Source organism: Alnus glutinosa, chromosome 8, assembly GCF_958979055.1.
Source record: "Alnus glutinosa chromosome 8, dhAlnGlut1.1, whole genome shotgun sequence".
NCBI classification, from domain to species: Eukaryota; Viridiplantae; Streptophyta; class Magnoliopsida; order Fagales; family Betulaceae; genus Alnus; species Alnus glutinosa.
In genome coordinates, this window is record NC_084893.1 from 5,274,063 (window position 1) to 5,296,721 (window position 22,659).

Sequence of the window (22,659 nt, forward strand, 5' to 3'; positions counted from 1 at the left end):
AGATATTGAACATGACTCATTTCAATCAATTTCGATCTGTTTAATATCAATGAGTTAAATTGACCCAAGTAATTGGTATGACCTAATTAACTCAATTTCATATTTTATAAGCATACATTAGATCAATTATACATATTCCCAACTATATTCATAAAAATCAATTTGATAATTGATATCACCGTAAAAAAATAAAAATAAAAATCAATATTCAATTATTGTAACCATAAGTAATAAATATAACTCAACTTTTTAGCCCAATATATAATCAAAATAATATTTCAATTCAATAAAGTTTATTTACATAAACAAATACATAGTAATAATAATAATAAAAAGATTACATTCTAACAAATAACACGATAAAGCCTTCTCGCTACGCATTACCATTAATTATTACTCGAAGGAGACAAAGATGGAGTTGAAATATAATTTAAATTTGTACGAATTATGTGGATCAATTGTAGGTTAACACATTGATTTGAGATTGACTTGCTTATTAATAGTATCTAATCGGGTTGACCCAATTTAATCTAAATATTGTCACACTAAATTTTAATTTGCCAATTTCATATCATGTTCATATTAAAATTGTTGATTGCGTTAAAAATTACAAAGCCGTAAATATTAGACAGTTAGATAGAGCAATTAGCACCGGCCATAGAGCGTTATACTATTTATATTATATAGAAAATGTTACGCATCTCAAAATTTTTCTTCAAAATTTAATTTTCAAATAACGTATTACATAATCTATTTTTTTTAGAAAATGTTTTACAATCTCGCAAGAATGTAACACAAAATTTAGTGAAAGAAAATTTAAAAAATCTAGCATTTCTCATATTATCTAAACGGTTTTTGTCGTCCGTAGGAGCTGCCAATGCCAATGCCAATGCTATCAATAAAAATACGCTTTGGGATGAGCAAAGTCCACCTCCGGCTCTGAGCCCTCAGCTTCTCTTTCCTCTGACCTGACCTCACCTCCCTGTAAGCACTTTTATCATGGACTCTGCTTTTTGCTATGTTGTTATTATTATTTTTAGAGTATTCTATTTGAAGCTTCGACAATATTTCGTCTCATTTCCTTCAGTGGTTGCTTCTGTAATTGGCTATGGCGACTCAATCCGCCGCTTCCCCCAACCCAACGGACGGGAATCCACCGAAACCAGGTCTGATTTTGCTTCTTTTTTTTTTTTTTTTCCTCTTTTCTCTCTCTAATATTACATATTTTTGTCAATTTGTTTGGGCCCTTCTTCTTCTTTTTTTTTTTTTTTTTTTTTTTTTTTTTTCATATTGCTTTATTTATTGTTCTTTGTTTTTGGGCTGTTGGCTCATTAGAGCCACTCTTTTGTTTTGGTTTCTGAATTTTAATTTCACAATTTCTGCAAAAGGTGGCTAGAGAAAATTGTTAATTGGGAAAAAGATATGCTATGTATAAGATGGGAAGTCCGTGCTAGAATCTTGGCCAAAGGGCATTTCAAGAATCTCAACCGAAGCATGTCCATTGTACAGTGTTGGAACCGGCATGTGTTGGTGTAGCTCTCTGTTGCAGAGGATTGAGTAGTAGAGTTGCTGTTTGATTTGTTTGTTCTGTTTCTGCAGATTTTGGGCAGTCCTGCTGCCTTGCTGTAGTTCTCTGTTGCAGTGGGTTGAGTAGTAGAGTTGCTGTTGTTAGTGTGTTGTGTGTTTGATTTGTATGTTCTGGATTTCTGCAGAATTTGGGCAGTTTGTTGATGTTTTTGGTCTGCTGCCTTGCTGTTTGTGGTGAGGAAGCAGGGGTTGTTGGTGGTTGTGTAGGCTTGATTTAGCCTTTGTTAGTTGTAATCCGTTTGGGATTGTGTTCCAGTCTTTACTGGAGTGTTGTAGTGTTTGTTGTTCAATGAAAGCTTTTATTCATAAAAAGAAAAAAGAAAAAAAAGATATGCTATGTATATCAGACAAGTCGTCTGTGTTGAAGTCCTTGTCGAGCTTAAAAGCATCATATTTTGATGTTCTTGATCGATTTTATGACCATGAGCCTGTTTTTTTTTCTAGTGTTTTGTAGTACTTGCACTTATGCTGTTTTGGGCTTGTTTTAAGATTTCGTAAATTTAGAAAAGCTATATGCTCAAGTTTAAAAAATTGGTCTTTCTAAACTTGAGCAACAGAACTTGCACAACCAACGAATCAGGATCAGCAAGAGTCTGGGGCCGAGGCTCCCAATCCAATATCTACGCCATCGGTGTTTGTGAACTCTGAGCCTATGCGAGAGGAACAAGTGGAGAATGCGGTGAAGTTTCTTTCGCACCCGAAAGTTAGGGGCTCACCAGTTATCTTCAGAAGGTCGTTTCTTGAGAAGAAGGGCCTTACAAAGGAGGAGATAGATGAGTCCTTTAGACGTGTGCCTGTATGTGGGTTATTTAATCTTTTCTTTACTTTAGTTTTTGCTATAATACACGATTGAATTGTCATCTAGAGCATTCGTTTATATGCAATTTACCAATGTCTGTTCGTTTTTTCATGCCTGACTTTCTCTGGAAACTACAGGATCCACAACCAAGTGCGCAGTCAGCCAGCTTTAATCAAGGTAATTAGTATTACTGTGGATGTGGGATTTGGGTTCGACCAGAGTTGACTAACCCTTATATCACTAATGTTAATGTATAATTTTTCGTAATGCTAACAGATGGGCAGGTGAAGTCATCATCAAGCATTCAGCCACAGGCCCCAATACAAAATCTGCAACCAGCAGCAGCTGCTCCTACCGCTGCCGTTTCCTCAGTGGGTACTGCAACGCTATTCAGATTTCACTGGTCTCATGCTATTCTTGCTGTAGGATTACTGGCGGTTTCAGGTGCTGGAACAGCTGTAGTAGTTAAGGTATCAACATTAACCTCTCTCCCTCCTATCATGCCTTCCAGTAGTCAGACATGCTAATAGCTATCCTTTTATTTTTATTTTCTAGTGCTGTATACTGCATGCTTTTGTATGGTTCTTGCACCCAATGTCACTTGTGGCCAACTGGTTGTGTGTAGCTGATTTTCACTATTTGATATCTCAAGCTTGCTCACATTAATTGATTAAATATTTCCCTATTCTAGAATGCTATTTTACCCAGGCTGAAGTCTTGGATACGCAAGGTTGCATTGGGGGAAGAAAATGACCTTGTGGAAAAAACAGATTCAAAACCAAGTGTGGCAGAAGAAGCAGCAGCCGCTGCAAAAGCAGCTGCAGCTGCAGCTGCTGATGTTGCAAAAGCAAGCCAAGAAATGTTGCGTTCAAGAAACGAAGGTGGGTTTATGCTGGGTTTTTAGCTGATTTTGTTTGAAGAGATTCCTGTATTTCTTGCTTTAATGTTTTTTTCTCTTTACTATTTAGTTTTCATTGTTCACTGATCAGTAATATCTCTTTTGATCACTACATCTTGTTCTATACATTATCAGAGAGGAGATTCTTTGAAGAGTTTACAAATCTCTTAGATGTACAAGTACGTGAAATGAAGTCAATGACTAATGCCATAAGTAAATTGGAAGGTACTGAGAAGTTTCTTTCTGATTAAACAAGCATATTTATGGGACCGTTGTGCTTGAAGAACATGTAGCATCATTTTTATCTGCAATTCTACAAAGAGTTTAGTTTTTGATTTGATGCCTTTAGCGCTTCATACTATAATGTCTATGTCTTAAGGTTGAGTTTACACATCTTATTGGGACTTGATGGCTAAGCAACTTAATCTTTTACTACTCTCCACCATAAGCTTCTAAGTTGCTAATGTATACACATCTAGCCATTAAACACCGAAAGCTTTAGCATTGGATAGGCATAATTGGGGATTGTGGCCCATTTTGGTGGGTGGTTTTACTGAGAACGAAGGATTTACACTTTTTTTTTTGATAAGTAACAACGAAGGATTTACACTTGCCAAAGGGAGGGAGGGAGGGAGGGGGGAGACAATGAAGGAGGGCTTTCTTTTTGTTCAAGGGAAGGTGACTATGGAACCTAAATCCTCGGTGCTTATACCAACTTTAGGATATTTGTAGAGTTGGATTCTTTTAGAAATTTCCCTTTATGAAGTGGTGTACTGTAGCCCTCACTTTTCTAGTTTTGCGGACTTTCTAGACTTGTGTTCTTCTTTTTCTCCCTAATTGGAGGTATTTCTTGTATCCTTTTTGTGTATTTGGGTTACGTCCTCTGTACTTTCTAATGAAATTGATTGACTTATCAAAAAAAGAAAAAATAAAATAGTTTTCCTTTTTAATTCCAAATTTTAGCTTGTCATTGGGGCATTTTCAGACTTCTAAAAAAATATTGGCAAAGTTGAGACTAATAAATTATCAACTATCTCAAAAGCTTAAGTTAATGGGAAGTACTAAATTTAATCATTTAATCAAAATCTTAACACCATTTTCATATGTGGGCTTTAACTCCCCTTGATAAGTGGAGTCTAACATGTGAAATATTTATCTGAAATAGGAGATAAAGTGTAGAGTCAAGTTTAATCTCAAGACGACCGCTTTGATACCATGTAAAACCAATGATTGTTCCAAAATTTTAAACTGATGGCAGATAATAAATTTGATAATTTAATTAATATTTCTAACGGAAATATTTTGTGAATAAGTTAGTGATGTCTTAATGTGTCATTACTTATTCTAAGAGTTATGTTTTAGAAGACATAAAGATGATGTGGCCCCGCATGCCTGGTTGAAAGGGGGAAGAAAAAAGAAAGAACTTTAAAAATTTCTATATTTGACCAAATCTTGTGATTGGCTAGACTTTAGAATGGAGAGAATACTAAGGGTGTGTTTGGTAAATGGTTTTGGTTGGGGAAAAGAGGAAGGAATTGATTGATGTGATATAAAGTAGAATGAAGTTTTGAATTTTTTGTGAGAGAAAAGTGAAGAATGTTGTTTGGTAAATATGTTGAAAGAAAGTTAACTTTTTTAAAAAAAAAAAAAAAATGCAAAAGTCATTTGCTAAACATAGCCAAAATTTCTAAGAAATAATGGAACAGATTATAGTTACTTTATACTATTTGCTTAGATTACCGCTTTTTTATACCTCTTTTATTTTATTTTATTTTATTTTTTTACTAGAGAATTGTTAGAGGTGTCTGATTCCTGACCATCTTGCAGCAATGTCACACGTATCATGAATGCATGTTATATGTAAGGTATACACTAAGACTGTGGAAGTGCATGGGTACCTAGTTTAGTGCCTGAACAATCTGTCAAGTTATTATCTTGGTTCTTAGATTTGTTTCTTGGCTATCAATGCTATTGTATACCTTTGGTTAGGTAGTCTAATACAATGCTGAATAGTGTCCTTGATTCATTGTTGGTGGTGCGGTTGGTCCTGGAATCCTCTTGCTCATTGAGAAAATATCTAACATTCTTAGTACCAATTTTCTTTGTTAGAAGTTGAAGGACATAACAGGAAATTATCCTCTTGCTCATTGAGAAAATATCTAACATTCTTAGTTCCAATTTTCTTTGTTAGAAGTTTAAGGACATAACAGAAAATTATGTCTAACCAGTTACTAATCTGGTAAACTTATTATTAATATTCTTTCTTTATGCCTAATCATCAGGACAAACGAACACCCAAGTGAGAGCCTCTTTTGTTGATCCAGAAGATCACCGAGTCACTATATCAAGTTCAAAGGTGAGTTGAATGTAGGCATAAATTGAGAATGTTTCATGCTCTCTAAAGAAGATTTCGAGTGCACATTCTCTCATCCACATTTGACTTGTCTAAATTTTAAGGACGTACTAATTTAAAATGTGTTGCAGCAATCATATCTGCATGACAAGGCGGACTATGACTCACGCTCAGGTTGTTTATTTAGGGATCAAGTGCCAGTTCTCTATTGTGTAATTCCCATTTGTTTACATTTTATTGTTTCATAATTATAAAATAATTTTCTGTACAGTGAGATCATCCTCGCCTCCCACATCTGCAGAACCATCAATTGCACCTCACCCCAAGTCATATATGGAGGTAAGTAGTTAACCTAACCACTCCAGTGTTGAGAAATCCTCCTGAAGATGTACTGTTTAGTGCATGATTATATTCTTGAGGGCAGTACCTGTTTGCATGTAATTTTTAATCATTCTTATGGGAAAAGACGTGGATTGGTCACTTAAAACTATATGGAAATTAATGCAATTTAATACCTAGGTATGAAGCGTTAGATTATCTTTTGTGAGTGGGCCACGTCTTTTGGAACTACTCCACCAAAGTCAGTGGTAGAGATTGTATATGGGAGGGAATGACTACATAATGCAACTGGGAGCATGAAACTACCATTTAGTGATGTACAAGCTTTTGTTCTCTCGTCTCTGGCCACACTATTAGACTTACCTCTAATCTGAGTAGTAATTTATGCAGTCTAACTATATTTAAACCATTTTTTTATTTGCTATCAAAAATTTCAGAACAAATGTTCATGCATATAAAAAACAGAAAAGAAGGGTAAAACATGTGGTTGGCATGACTGTCAAATTATCATTCATGTGAATATTACTCAATTTCGTTCAGGTCCATAACATATCTGTATAAAATATCTGCTTTAATATCTGTTATCAGTTAACTACCATTTTCTGAAAAAAAAATGTGTGAATTTGTATGACTGGATGTTGAATTTAGATCCACGGGTAGAGTGTTGAAATATAATGGTGCACATCATATGATTATATGAACGTGGATCTTTATTATTCCAACTCGGAACCAGTTACTGCCTATAAATGGTTCTGATTTTCTTCATGTTTGATTAATTGTAAAGCCAGAGACATTTTACCACTGATATCAAATTTTAGTGTCTAGAGAGCTCTCATCTCTCTTTTCCCTCTCCAGAATCTTCCCCTTTGAGCCTCTGTTTCTTCCTTCTCAGCGCTGCCGGAGAGGAGGCTCCTCCTCCCTCCTCCTTCCCTTCCCTTTCCTTTCTTTTTTCTCTTTTTGGTCTGCAACTTGAAAGCCAGATGCACTGTGTACCCGCTCCCTCCACCCCCAACGCCCCTCCTCCTCGCTTTCCCCAGCCCTTGATCCACCTGCCAATCACCCCCTCTGATGCTTGTGCACTACACACGCCGCCCCCTGTTTGGTTCACTCAGCAGATTTCTGGCTCCCCTATTCCCTCACACTTGGATCTCCATAGTTGGTACCCCTGTTTAGTCTATGGAGGCCTCTACGATCCAATTGCAGATCCAGTTTCAATGTCCCCTATGCCTTCATCGCTGGGTACCTCTCCCATAGGGCATCGCGGTGGGGTCCCGCTCTAGCATCTCCGATCCAGCTGCTACTAGTGCCCTCTCCCCTATTTTGGTTCCCAAGCTTGCATGTTGCAGGAGGTGTTGCTACAGGCAGTTCCAACTTTGGACTGCCCCTTCAAATGCCGTTTATTGAGGCCCTTTTCTTGGCCAGTGTGCCAAGATTTGGCTGGGCTGGGCCAATCTTTTTGCCCATTCTCAATAGTCTTCAGGTTTATGTTGCACTATTCTAGTTGTATTGGGGTCTTTGTTGGGCTGCTCCACCCATTTCCTTGTTTTTCTTTTGATTTATTTCGCTTGCTTCCCTTGTATTGCTTAGAAAGAGACCAAAGAAAAAAGAAAAGTAATGTTAGTGTCTTGCTTAGGGTTTTGAATGAGCTCTGCTTATTGATTTTTATAATTGTGCTGCAGATTATGGCCATGGTCCAAAGAGGGGAGAGACCTCCTAATATCAAAGTAAACTATTTGTAATTTTTATGTTGAGATCAGCTTGTTTGCGAGGTCAATGCTAATACTTCTTTATTCTAAATTCATATACAGGATATAAATGATCTACCACCAAACCCTAATCAGCAACCATCAAATCCTCGTTTAGCACCAAGACCTAAGGTTTGATTTTGAGCACTTTTCCTTCAAATATAGGTCCTTTGTTTTTGCAGAAATAGATTTTATTGGCTAATGGAAACTGACTGAATTAGAACAGAATCTTAAAGCTGGATTCTGTTGGTCTAATTGTCTGTGAAGAGTTTGTGGCTATTCCTCAGGCTGAGGGCCAGTTATTGACATTTCCAATTTTTGAATTCCAGCATTACAATAGGTGACTGCATGAATAACATTTAACATACTTAATGGTTGGGCCATTTGAAAGAAAAAAAAGAAATGATCTAATGGCTATTTCTTTTTGATAATTGAGAAAGTTCCTAGACGTGATGCAAGCTATATAAAATTTAAAATCATAGAAATATAATCCTTATCACTTCGTTACTTTTATCTCTGTTAAAAATGTGGAAAAAAAAATTCCTAATGGATTTCTTGTACTGACCACATAAAACTGATTATTGATTTTCTCCTTTGGAAAATAAACTGATTATTACCTTATGTCCTCCTGATTAGCCGTGGGAAGTTAGTCAGGCCCAAAACAGCTCCAGCCAAGCATTTCAGTCTCAAGTAAATGGTGAAGGCTTGAATTCCAATGTACAAGACAATGGGTTAATGTATCAGTCAAATGGTGACAGTTCAGTACCTTGGTGGCAACGGAAAAATGTTAAACTAACAGAGATTGAAAATGAAGATGAACTCAAGGTGGGATCTTTTGGTGTGCGAACTAATGAGCAACCAGTTCAGCGTAGATGGGTCCCTCCTCAGCCACCCCCAGTTGCAATGCCAGAAGCAGCTGAAGCCATCCGACGACCGAAACCATCTGTTCCAATAGAACAGCTGGCTGATGATCAGTCAGTAGCACATCCTTCAGATGTAACTGATGAGTTGCAGAGGATCACAAAAATATCTGAATCTGGAGGAGCAGTGGAGATTAATGGTGGGAGCTCAAGTGAGATAAAAGAAGATGACCACAGTTTTGAACAGAACTAAAGCGGGATTGAATATGTTTAAACAACTTGATCAAAGGTACCTACATACATAATACTAGGTTTCTAGTAGTAGCCTCCCATGGTATATTTTCGATCTACTTGAACGAATATTGTGATCCGACTGCTATTCTGTACTTGTAACAGAATTTGAATGCAAGATATGTTGACTTGTTTTTATGAGAAAATAAAGTTTCAGTAGATGATGAGAGAGCCACTTGGAACCATTTATGCATGAATAATATTATTTTCATTCATTGTCTGCAAGCATTTCTAGCCATTTCTTTTGTTATGCTTATGGCCTTTTTCTAAATGTTCGATGTTAACTGCCTAGCTTATTCAACTGTGAAAAGATTCTCTGGTAGAAAGGTGTACCCCTTGGTTTTATTTAGCTGATAGGAGTTGCACATTAGTTTCTACATCTACCACGACGTGTCTCTGTTTGGTTTCGAGTTAGTTAAGTTTAGCTAAACATTAGCTCAAATCTGGAGTTTATCCATGTCATTCCTAAACCATTCCACCTTGTGACAGCTAGCCTGTGTTTACCTTGGACCTCTCAGCAGTTGAATATGAATCTGTTAGGGATGGGATAACCTCCAAGCTAAAAGTGATTGGTCAGTTACCATATAATTTAAGAGCAGGGGAGGATTGATTGGGTCTGTCTCATGTTTGATGTTAGTTTTTATTCCTCGTTTTAGTGCATAATGCCTTTTTGCCTTGAAGAACCCTACACATAGCATGCCCTAATCCAGGTCAACAAAAACAACTGTCTTTTTCAATTCAGGTTCATGGCAATGCACACTAGTCCTCTGTATGTATTTTTCTTTTGAGTTAAATTAATCCTTCAAAGGGCTTGGTTTCTCTGCATGAGATGTTTTAAAGTCCTGTATGTTTTTTTCTTTCTTTCTAGAATTTGAATTGCAAACATTCCAGTAGGCTGTTTGTGTATTCTATCCATCGGTATTAAGATGTTGGTGCATGCTGCATCACCTTCATATGAAAGTTTGTTATGATGTAATCATGGTTTTATGTTCTTTTTCTCTCCCATACAACTTTTTTAAAAATCAGCCATTAAATTTGTAGGATCCACACCTTCATTCATATGGATCCTATAGATCCAATGACTAAATTTTAAAAAATTTATATGGGAGAAGGACCAGAAGAAAGGACAAATAGAAGTTCTCAAATAAAAAATGGTCCTTAGGTTTTAACGTAAAAAGCTATAATTGAAATTTCAAACAGGTTGTGGGTATGATCTCTCATTTTAAATACATTTAAATAGGTGAGTTGGCCACTAGGTGATGTGGTGGAAACTTGATCAACAATTTGGTAATGGAGGGAGAGAGTTTTAATTGAAGTTGGATTTTAGATGACGATTTTTCAACTTGATTCGGTAATGGATAAGGAAAGGATACATAGAAAATTATAAAGAAAAGTTGACCTTTTGAAAATTTGAAATAAAAGCTCTTAGACTACTCCGTTGGCGTACATTTTCTGTTACTGGATTTTAGATAATGATTTTTCAACTTCATTCGGTGAAGGGGAATAAAAAACTCTTAACTATTTAGTAGGAAAATGTTTTTCTATTGTTGGATTTTTAGATTATGATTTTTCAACACGACTCGATAAAAGTGGGTAGGGTTGACCTGCCTATATATATACTAATTAGTTTAGTAATTGTGATATTTGCAAGTCTCTTCCACAATATTGCAACATGAGGTACTTTGAGGTCAAGAGACGCTTCCTCTTTGGTTTTCTGTTGCTTAACATCATGTTCCTTCCATGCAGCTTGTTCGTCACCGGTAAGAGAAGCACCCTTCTCGATCGCTAAATTTTAATTTGTATATATTGATTTAGCCGATCCGCTCCATCTATTAGAATATATTTTCTTAAAATCCTTGTAATTGATTATTAGCTTTGAGTGATAATCACACCTTATTTCTATTGTATTTACCTTTCACATTTTCCCTATAAGTAAGGAATTGTTAGTATTGTAAAAATAATTAAGAAACAAGAGCAAAATGTAGTCATTTAGACTCTTTCCTACGTGTTTAACACCAAACTACCCGTAAAATCCTTTATTTCTATTTTTCTTATCATGCTATTTTCTTTGTATTTCCTTAACCTTATATATTTTTTTATGGTATTAAAGCCATCGACTAATGCCGGTCTTTGATCACATATTTTTTTTTTTTTCCTTTCTCTCATCGTTATATCTCCAATTTTCACATGTATCAGATAATAGAAGTCAGCCGTGAGGGGTTTTTTTTTTTTTTTTTTTTTTCACCAATAGATATGTTTCTTCGGCAATTGAAGACAGAACGAGTTTCATCTAGCATTGTTGACGCTTTATCCTTCGATAAGTACTGTACACCAATCCAACAATTTTTCATATCATAGGGATTTGATAATCAATCACAAGGATATATTTGATTACAATCACAATTATATGGAAATATATTCTGACACCATCAATATTCATAAATAATTCTTCTTGATATAAATATAAGTCTAACCTCCATAATTAACTTGATTGAATGTTTGGTCAAATTTGTGGCATGGAAGGGTTTAATTTTTTTCCTCTTATTCATAATTAAAAAAAAAAAAAAACTCTTATTCATAAAAAAAAAAATGAAAAAAAAAATTGTAGCACAGAAGGCAGAATAGCCTTACAACCATAAAATATAGTGGAAAAATATGCTACTAGAATTTGATGAACTTGACACGTACCTGCGTTTATGTCAGATCTACTTTTAATTACACTGTATTTATGATCTTTTAATACGAGTTAGTACCATCTTTGTTTTATTTTTTCCTTGTCTGAAACTATCGATGTAATTACTTTGATCAGGTGAAAAAATGGAGAAACTAGTTCATGCAAAAGATATAGAAGAATTGTCTGTAGCCGTTACCATAAAACAAAGGAAAGGCCAACCTTTACTCTTGGCAAAACTAATTTCGGGAGCGCAGCCACGGGAACCTGCACCGCCGCCACCACTCCCTACAGCGCCCTCAGGGCCTCATCCCTAATGGACATTCCTTGTACTTCATGTGTTAGACATCTCCTGATGTGGCGTAAATGTCATAAATAGATTCTACTCAAATTTCATTTCAGAAGCAACCATGCATTGAATAAATGTATTAACAGAAGACACATGACACTTCCGGCCAGTTAACTTGTTCCTTCAATTGATTTTTTAGCTACAAAATTTGGTCAATGACAAATTTGTGACGAATTCAACTCACTAATCAATAAAATCTAAATGATTGATCACCAGATCAATTAACTGTGTGCATAAGCATATGAGTGAATGGTTATCTTGGGGGAACCTCAATAATTGATGTTTCTGCTTCACAAACTTGTGTAGCCTTATTGAAACTTAATATTCTAAATTCGTTTGGCTTCCAATTTTGGAATTATTGTGAAAAAAAATAAATGATTTAGGTAATTTTCAATGAAATCATGGTCAAATTAATTTACAACAGACACAAAAAGTTATGTTTTTAATTTAATCCTTAGTTGTAATTATAATTTAACTTCTTCAAAATAAATTGAAAATTATTTTCAAAGATCAAAATATTAGGTTATAATTTTCAAAATATATTGAAATATTTTTTTGATACATATATATTCCTGTATTCCTGTGAATAATTGCTCTATTTTCATCAAACAAAACAAAACAAAATAAAAAAAAAAATCCTTTAATTTCCTCCATACCTTTTCTTTTCTTATCCATTTTTCTTCAACTGAAACAGACTTTTATGTTTTTTTATGACAAAGACAGTATAGTATGTATGATATATATTCATCAAAAACGAAAAAAAAAAAAAAAAAAAAAAATTCTTTTTTATCCTATATTTTTTAACACACACTCACATGCTTATTATTGAAGGATATATTGCTCATTTCTAACATAAAGAGGCTGCTCACACGCAAGATGTACGTGCACAATACTACCATCAAGTTATTTATGTGACCATTTAGAAAAGAAAAAAAAAGAAGAAGTTATTTATGTGACCATATATCTATCATGATAGTCCATCAAAGGTACTTTTCAAATTCTAACGTCAATATTTTGTTGCAAAAACACTAGAAATAAAATTTTAGTATATTTCTCTGCAAATCTAAATACTTTAGTATTATAAAACTTCAACAATTACACTTTATTATATCAATCTTTATTAAAACATCAATATAACATTTTAATCAATTATTTGATTAGTGTTTAATATATTTCATCAACTATTGTTTCAAAATAATAATTAAAATATTAATGATTGATAAAAATAAGAGAATATATATAAACAAATTTAATTATTTTAATTAATAAAAACTACGTAGTGGTAATGCTATATATTTCATCACCATATTTTTTAGTTATTTCATATTTTCACACCAATAAAAAGATTAAAGAGGTAATTCAATATTATTACGAAGGTCATCTTCAATGGACAGGCTTTGGGGTGGTTTGCCACCTCCTATTTGGCCAAAATGGTGACTCGACCACTCTCCTCCGTTTGTTTTTTTATATGTATGCATTTTTTATTTGGTTTTTAATTTTTTTTAATAATTTTTTTATTATAAGTAACATATGTCACAATATAATTGGTACTAGCGTGACATATTAACGGATTTTATCAACTTTTATAATGGTAGAAACCTATTTATTTTTTGAAATGGCCGGACCATGCTCTAAAGCTTTTCAAGACCACCCCCCCTTAAGGTTTGAGATCAAGAGACGCTTCCTCTTTGGTTTTCTTTTGCTTACCATCATGTTCCTTGCATGCAGCTTGTACGGGTGTACAAGTAGGGCGATTATTAACTGCTATTAACCGCCAATAACCGCTAACTGGATATCAAGGAAACCAAAAATAACCGCAACCGAATAATCGGGTACCCCGGTTAGGGTTACCGGTTTATAGGATTTTAGGAAACCGGTTTATATATATATATATATATATATATATATATTGTAGATGGGCCTCAAACTCAATGCTTGATAAGCTACCACTTCTTGTGGGACAGCCCAAAGTACTATCTGTGTGACGACCTTTTTTTTTTTTTTTTTTTATTATTATTTTTATTTTATACAAAACGTTAAACGAATAATCGTAGTGGCATGTGCTCAACCAACATATGGCACATGCCCCATAACATGTACCTAATATGCATAATTATATCTACAGCGGAATATATCATGATACCATCAAACATAGCGAAAAAACATAACTATAAATAAACCTGTTGTCTATACAAAAGTGAGCCATAACACAAGTCTAGCTGTTTAAGGCTTAATAACATATAACTATTACAAAAGAATGACTTATACAAAAGAATACGTGACACATACGTCACAAACCATAAACAAAAGTACTCAAAATAAGGATACCACAATTCGATCCCACTATGACTGTCGCTACGGCCTTCAATCGTAGTAACCCAAATAGAATGTTACCAGATCATCATCCGCATCAGGAGTACCTGCAATCATAAGAATATCATCTACACAATTGTGGTGGTATTCCCATCCGCATAGGTGAAAGAATGAGTCTACCTTCTCACTATAAAACATACTAAGACCTCAATGATATTAAACTAATTGAATTTTCACAAAGAACCAACTTTTATTTTATTTTTAGTCATGCGAGCACTATATCAGTTACAATTTACCAATAGCTAATACAGTAAACATTGACTATCCAGAAAACATTTAAAACATACTATATAGCTGTGAACATATGTATAAGTTTCAGTCTACCACTTAAAAGTTTCTACATATAGACCCCTCTATAATAATACTTTTCAATGGTGGCTCGGACATGTGCACACAATCACTTCGTTATAGATATCACGCCTACACATAGGTCTTAAGCAATAAAACATGGCATCTTACTCTTCCATACTAGGATATCATCCTTCAACATAATACTTGCAACACCATCTCTAATCGTATTTTAGCTTCATGCCTTGAACGCCAGTAGATCATGCGAGAATTAGAGTTAAACTCAATTATGCTAACACATATTTCCTGAAGAACAATAATAGTCAACCTTCCTACTCATAGACATGTCATTACTCGCACTTGAGCAGTCATGAATCCATGTACATTCAAGTTCAATGTTTCTTTAACACATACGACTATCCGATATAAATATACATAAACTCTTTTCATTTAAGACGCTTATGCATATCAACACGTCTAATAAAAACTACTCATAACATAAAAACATCACTAATTAAACAATGCTATACATGATATGCATGAAATTGGGGAAATTGGGGCTTAGGTTCCCCACGATGTTGATAATTGCTGTTTAATTGTGTTTATTGCTGTTTTACTGTGTTCTGTTGCTGTTGTACTGCTGTTGTATGTATGTTCTATACTACATGCTCTATGCTCTGTGCTTGACTAGTATATGTTTCACTACTGTATCATGCTATAAAATCATGCAGTTGCTAAATCATGTTTACTTAAAACTAAACGAATCCAACATTTCATCAAATACTTTGAAATCATTCAAATCATAGTTTCTTCATAAAACATAAACAGTTTCAACATGACATGTTCTCAAACAATTTGCATAATTTAAATCCCAACTGCAGCACACACTTAAACACTTTAAATCAATTCAACATACTTCGCTCATGCATCAAATCTTAAACATCATTGATATAATTGAACATAATCAAACTATTCAAATTATCAAAAACACATATTTCATCATATGGTCGGTTCAGTTTCATAAACAATATATATATATATATATATATATTTATCAATCTATTACATATAAAAATATATATTTTCTCAGTGAGTAGAATACTCACCTCAGATCGCTTGTACTCCCAATTTCCAAACAACTCTAAGCTCAATCATAAAGTGCCGTTAAAAACACAATACATTGCACTATTTAGTATTCTAATCAATAATCAAACTAGGTAGCATTTTGAATCGCTCAAAAGCTACATTACTAATTTACCCTTAAAACCTTAAAATTCATAAACATTTATCAATAATTTCTAATTACTTTAATAAACCCAATATTGCTAACCCATAAGCACTACTTAGGGTTAATCACAATAAAATAGCATTTAACAAAATACTCAAAAACTAAGGTCTATGAAAAACTTACCAAAAATTCGAAAAGCAAAGACCAAATGCTCGGGAAGCTCCTAACAACTCCAAACAACACAAAATCTAGAGAAAATGCCAAGTTAGACTCATTTATAAAAGATTTATAAAAAATCTCCAAAAATGCAAGTTTAGCTAATTACCTTAAAACGTTTAGTCAAAACGTAGATCGAGCTTTAATGATTACGTTATCGAAGTCGGATCTAAGATTGGACGGCTGGATTTCAAGATATCATAGTTTTTAGGTGAAAAACCGTATAGAAATGAGGAAGAAAAACCGAGTTGCCGAAAAGAAAAGGGTGTTATGCCCTCCTTAAAACGGACCCCGTTCGGACGGGCATCATAAACCGTCCGAATGCGCGTGAAATGAGGCATCTGCCTCACGCAGAACAGGTACTGTCCAGATGGGCATTGTCTTCCGTCCGGGCGCACGTTCACTTGCGAACGTGTGCCCAAAAAGGGCCGTCCGGACGCCCACAACATAGCGTCCGGAAGCGCCATATACATATATCCTATTTTGCATTATTTTCTTCATTTATTCCTTTCTAATTCTTTTTCTCTTATTTTTCTTTTATAAAACTTATTTCTTTGGACTATAGAATATTCTTTACGCGTCCTATTGTATTTTTTAGGCGTCAAATTAATTTTAGTCATTTATCCCATTAAATTTATTCTTAAAATGACAAATAATATTCGGGACATCACAACCTGACCCCTTTCTTACCCTGAAAAAGCAGGGGCACCTTGTGTCCTTAAACCGACAACCATCTTTCGGCTAACCTAGCCTCCTCCATCCCTTGATACCAATAAGGGGCAGTATAGGAATATTAACCTATTGTCCATTGACTATGCCTTTCGGCCTAATCTTAGGATCTAACTCACCCTCCGTGGACAAACCTTGCAGAGGAACCCTTAGGTTTTTAGGGCATTGGATTCTCACCAATGTTTGCGTTACTCAAGTTGACATTCTCACTTTCGCTTCGTCTACCATTGCTCGTGCAGGTGCTTCCCCCTAAGGCGAAACGCTCCTCTACCGATGCCTTTTTTCATCCCACAGCTTTTGCAGATCGCTTAGACCTGTTCATTTTCGGCGTAAGAGCGCTTGATTAGTGAGCTATTATGCACTCTTTCAAAGATGGCTGCTTCTAGGCAAACCTCCTGGATGTCTCTGCACCCCTACCTCCTTTATCACTGAGCGGTCATTTAGGGGCCTTAGTTGGTGATCGGGGTTGTTTCCCTCTCAACGATGAAGCTTATCCCCGATCGTCTCACTAGCCTATTATTTTGAGGTCATATCTAGTATTCAGAGTTTGCCTCGATTTGGTACCACTCTCACGGCCCGCACTAAAACAGTGCTTTACCCGTAGATGTCCAGTCAACTGCTGCGCTTCAATGCATTTCGGAAAGAACCAGCTAGCTCTGGGTTCGAGTGACATTTCACCCCTAACCACAACTCATTTGCCGATTCTTCAACATCAGTCGGTTTGGAACTTCACTTAGTTTCACCTAAGCTTCATCCAGATAATTTTAATGCTGAAGATTGACTCTAAATATTTGATTGGTTAACACTAATGGCTATTGATAATTCGGAAAGTTCCTAGACGTGATAATATAAAATTTAAAATCATAGAAATATCTATTAATTGTTTCCAAATCAACACTTGGTTTTTTTTTTTTTAAAAAACATTTCTGGTCTTTCAACGCCATTGGCTTTTGGAAGAAAAATCCCGTCGTCATAGCAGAAGAACTTGGAATAGAAGTGGTAAGGTAGTCGATCAGGTCCAAATTAAACAGCTCAAGCCAAGCATTTGAGTCTCAATTAAATGGTGATCACGAAGGCTGGAATTCGAATTTTTCATTCAAATAGTACTGACGCTTCAGTTACCATATGATTTAAGAGTAGGGGGAGATTGATTGGGTCTGTCTCATGTTTGGTGTTAGTTTTAATTCCTCGTTTTAGTGCATAATGCCTATTTGCCTTGAAGAATCCTACATAGCTGCCCTAATCCAGCTCAATAAAATCAACTGCCTTTTTCAATTAATCCTCTGTATGTATTTTTCTTTTGAGTTAAATTAATCCTTCAAAGGGCTAAATTTGTTTCTCTGCATGAGATGGTTTAAATTTCTGTATGTTTTTTTTTTTTTTTTTTTTTTTTTTTTTTTTTTTCTACAATTTGAATGCCACATTCAAGTAGGCAATTTGTTTATTCGATCTATATATAATATATGGACCTTTTTGTGCATGCCTTGACTAAAACGAGATCGATGTTCATATTCCATTATTTATGTTTTGAAGTGCCTTAGCGATTAAGGAGGACGCACATGCCAGCCGACGCTTGATGTTGGTCCATGCTGGCTGCTGCATCACCTTCAACTTGATTCGGTGAAGGAAAAGGAAAGAATAAGAAAGGAATAAGGGGGTACACCGTACATATAAAGAAAATTTGAAATAAAAGCTCTTAGTCTATCCCCTTAATTGACGTACATTTTCTGTACGTTATTGGATTTTAGAAAATGATTTTTCAACTTGACTCGATCAGTGCATGAATGAGAATAAAAAAAGTCCTAAAATTTGAAAATATATACTAAACTCTTACTATATATTTTAGATTATGATTTTTCAACACGACTCGGTAAAAGAAAAGGAAAAGAAGGAAACGAGGGTTGTTGCCTCTATTATTCTCCATCTTTGACCCATGTATAGGAACAGGACTAAAGTGGGGTTTAAACCGGCTATATAATAATTGTGATATTTGCGAGTCTCTTCCACAATGCAACATGAGTTTGAGGTCAAGAGACGCTTCCTCTTTGCTTTTCTTTTGCTTACCATCATGTTCCTTTCATGCAGCTTCTTCGTCAACGGTAAGAGAAGCACCCATCTCTCTAAATTTTGTATGTATTGTTTTACACACACACATATATGTTTAGTGTTTCACATTGTCAATGTATGCATGAGTTATGGGCTTGATAAAGTCTATTGAACAAACATCTTCCTTTAAAATGCCTTTTGTAGAAGAATAAGGCTCAATAGACTTTATATATATGATTGTTGTATAACCGTAGACACAATTTCTGTCTAATTTTGCCTACGTGGCATACTGATAATTTATTTATTTTTTTGTTTTTCAAAAAATAATAAAACCACTGCAAGCGAAAATGCTAGGTCATTTTTTTTTGAAAATGATAAATTTTCTCATATATATGTGTGTAGGCTATTGCTTCACATTTTGTGTTTGTTTACTTGTGGGTGTGTGTGAACAGTAGATAGAGGAAGGGAGAGAGTCAAGGGATGATTGAATTAGGTATCTAATTGAAGTTAATTTAGAGGGCCTGTTTTACTCCACAATCAAAATTGAGATGAACTTAACACCTTCATTTATGTTGAACTTAACACTCGCATTTATGTCATGTCTGATTCCAATTGCACTAGATTTATGATCTTTTAATATCAGTTAGCGCTATCTTTTCTTTATTTTTTTCTTATCTGAAACTATCCGTACTAATTACTCTGATCAGGTGATAAAATGGAGGAGTTGGTTTATACAAGGAATGCGAAAAAATTATCTGGAGTTGTTATTGTAAAACAAAGAAAAGGCCGACCTTTGCTCTTAACAAAACTAATGCAACGACCACCTCAATCACCGCCACCATCTCCTGGAGGGTCCGATAGGCCAAGATATTAATAGGCATTCCCTACATATATTGATTTAGCCACACCGCTCCATCTATTAGAATATATTTTCATAAAATCCTTGTGATTGATTATTAGTTGCGAGTGATAGTCAAATCTTTGTGATTTGATTACCTTATTTATATTGTATTCACCGTTCTCATTTCCCAGCCCTATAAGTAGACATCATTGGTATTGTAAAAATCATTAAGAAACAAGAGTAAAATGTAGCTCTTTGGACTCTTCCATAGTGATGAGTGTAGGTGTTTAACACCGAATTACCCGTAAAATCCTTTATTTCTATTTTTTCTTATTATGCTATTTTCTTTATATTTTCTCAACCTTATATATTTCTTCGTAGTATCAGAGCCATCGACTAATGTTAGTCTTTGATCCCCAATGGCAGGTGGAATTCAATTTTTTTTTTTTTTTTTTTTTCTCTCATCGTTCTATCTCCAATTTTTACATCTATAAGAGAATAGAAGTCGGTCATGAGGTTTTTTTTTTTGTTTTTTTTTTTTCACCAATATGTTTCTTCGACAATTGAAGACGGAACAAGTTTCAAATTGAATGAGTGGTTAAATTTGTGACATGGAAGGCAGAATAACCTTACAATTAACCATAAAATATAGTGAAAAATTATGCAGCAGAATACAAGGAGGCTACTAGAATTTGATGAACTTGACATCCGCGTTTATATCATATTTGCTTTTAATTACATTATATTTATGATCTTTTAATACAAGTTAGTATCATCTTTGCTTTATTTTTTCCTTATTTGAAACTATCGATGGTAATTACTCTGATCATGTGAGAAAATGGAGAAACTAGTTCATGCAAAAGATATAAAAGAATTGTCTGGAGCCGTTACTGTAAAACAAAAGAAACACTACCAAAAAGAAGAAGAAGGTTTTAGTGACGTGTCATTAGTGAATAGACTCCAATGTTACTAATTACTACATGGGATTTGATTCTTGTACAACACCAATACAACAACTGTACAATAACCCCACACATAAGGGTGGACCCCAGTATGTGGGACCCACCCTCATGTGAGGGATTGTTGTATAGTTGTTGTATTGATGTTGTAAATCTAACATTTTCCTTACTACATCACTAATGGGGATTTAGTGACACGTCAAAAAATGGCAGGTCACTAAATCATGTTTTTTTATATATATATATATATAAAACAAATCCCAAAAATATAAAAATATAAAAAACAGTTTCACGTTCATATTACAACATTATTACTCAATGCAAGACTTGAGGATTCACTTAACAAAATCAAGCATCATTTGCTGTAAATAACTCGAACTAAACACAAGGAAATAAAGAAAAAATTGACACACGAAATCATTTGCCTTTCAAATTCAAAATTACACCAATCTCAAAAAAATAAATAAATTCAAGCTTCTGGTTCCCTGCAGAAAGAAAAGATGAGAAAGATACAGAAAGGAACAAGTACAAAAGCTGCAAGCTTTTAGCAAGTCCTCAGTCTCCTTTGATATCACTCCACTGTACAAATGCTTGACCAGTCTCCACTGTACCTGAACATTGAAATCCTTTTACACGAGAAAGATAGATATAATGAAAAAAGAAAATATCAAAGAAAATAGACGAAAGCATACCCAGCATCAATGAATCCCAGCCCAAGCACGGCCACAACAGAACGAGCAAGAATTGGGGTTGAAGATTTTCAGTGGGAAAATGTTTTCTTGCTGGGTCCTCGATTCATCAGACAAATCTCTCTTCTTAGCCATTGAGATACCAAATTGACAAATCTTCTTAACCTAGCTTGATCCATCAAACAAGAAGACAGAGAGAAAAGTCTATTCAAAACGGTCAATAACCAGCAAAAAAAATCTCAATCTAAGAACAAAATGTTATGAGCCTAATTGTTATGGGCTCTAGCAAGGAGAGCCGACCAAAAGAAGACGTGGGAAGCTGGGCTTTGTGCGGAAGACGTGTGTGGAAGGGGAAAACTAGAAGTAAACGTGGCTGAAGCTAGCAGTACAAGGCAGTAGTGAATACGTGTACTGTGGAATTGCATATAGTTAGGGTCTGTTTGGGTTTGCGATTTCAAAAAGTGCGATTTAAAATAACGATTTTAAAATGTGCGATTTGAAAAAAGTGATTTTTAAAAATGCAGTTAAGCGTTTGGCAAAATCGCAGTTTAGCCTTTAAAATCGTGAATTTACCTTTAAAATTCTGCGTTTTCAAAAAAGCACCATCTTATCTGCGATTTGAAAAAGCAGATTTTCTGCCTTTTCAAATCGCAATTTTTAAAAACGCAGTTCCCAAACGATCTATGTTCTGCGATTTGGTTTAAAATCGTACTTATTGTCTACAAAATCGCAATCCCAAACGCACCCTATATCCAAGCTAGGAAAAGAAAAGAAAAGATGGAGCGATCTCCACCACCACCTCCTCTATGATCAGGAAACGTTTTGGACTATCTTGGACAATAATTTGTATATTACATTTATATGTTTTAAAAAATAATTAAATTTTGTTGAAGTATTTATGTAATTTTTTTAATCAATTTTTGTTCAATTTTAGTTTTTTAAGTTTTTTTTTTTTTTTTTCATTTATAATTTTTCTTAAAAAAAATTCTTGACCTCCCTAAACTAAAGTCTTGGCTTCGCCATTGCCTATACGTGAGCGCTTCCCAACCAGATCGCCTGTATGAAGGGTTCTTCAATGGACTCCTTTAACTTAGGGCTCTTCCAAAAGTTAGATTTTAATGGTTGATCAAATCACACAATATTCTAAGAGAGTTGGCAAATCTAACAATTTCTGCCTAAACACCCTCTCTTAGCACACTTGAATTCAATACTGAATTCTTACAATATAACAGCCTAGGAGCTCATTTAAATATGCTATGGAAAACCTAATTTGACACAAACTCGGATTTCCCTAGGCGGCGTTCGGATAGGACATTGGGCGTCCGGACGGTAAGCAGCAATTCTTCATAAGTTGATGAAGCGCGTACGGATAGCTTTGCCCTAGCGTCCAGACAGTTG

General features: G+C 34.8%; 1 protein-coding gene and 1 long non-coding RNA gene across 2 annotated transcripts; both read left to right on the top strand.

The window, feature by feature from the left end:
- The first annotated feature begins 878 nt into the window (after nt 1-878).
- On the top strand, nt 879-9,036 carry LOC133875335 (peroxisomal membrane protein PEX14). The gene is made up of 13 exons (XM_062313438.1): nt 879-984; nt 1,088-1,166; nt 2,145-2,383; nt 2,524-2,563; nt 2,663-2,856; nt 3,078-3,267; nt 3,420-3,509; nt 5,567-5,640; nt 5,769-5,811; nt 5,909-5,976; nt 7,656-7,700; nt 7,785-7,853; nt 8,358-9,036. The coding sequence occupies exons 2-13, from the start codon at nt 1,109-1,111 to the stop codon at nt 8,832-8,834; spliced, it is 1,587 nt and encodes a 528-aa protein (XP_062169422.1). The 5' UTR covers nt 879-984; nt 1,088-1,108; the 3' UTR covers nt 8,835-9,036.
- A 1,474-nt stretch (nt 9,037-10,510) lies between these two features.
- Nucleotides 10,511-12,001, top strand: LOC133876491 (uncharacterized). The gene is made up of 2 exons (XR_009901551.1): nt 10,511-10,632; nt 11,682-12,001. It is a non-coding gene; the product is annotated as an uncharacterized LOC133876491 (long non-coding RNA).
- The last annotated feature ends 10,658 nt before the right edge of the window (nt 12,002-22,659 follow it).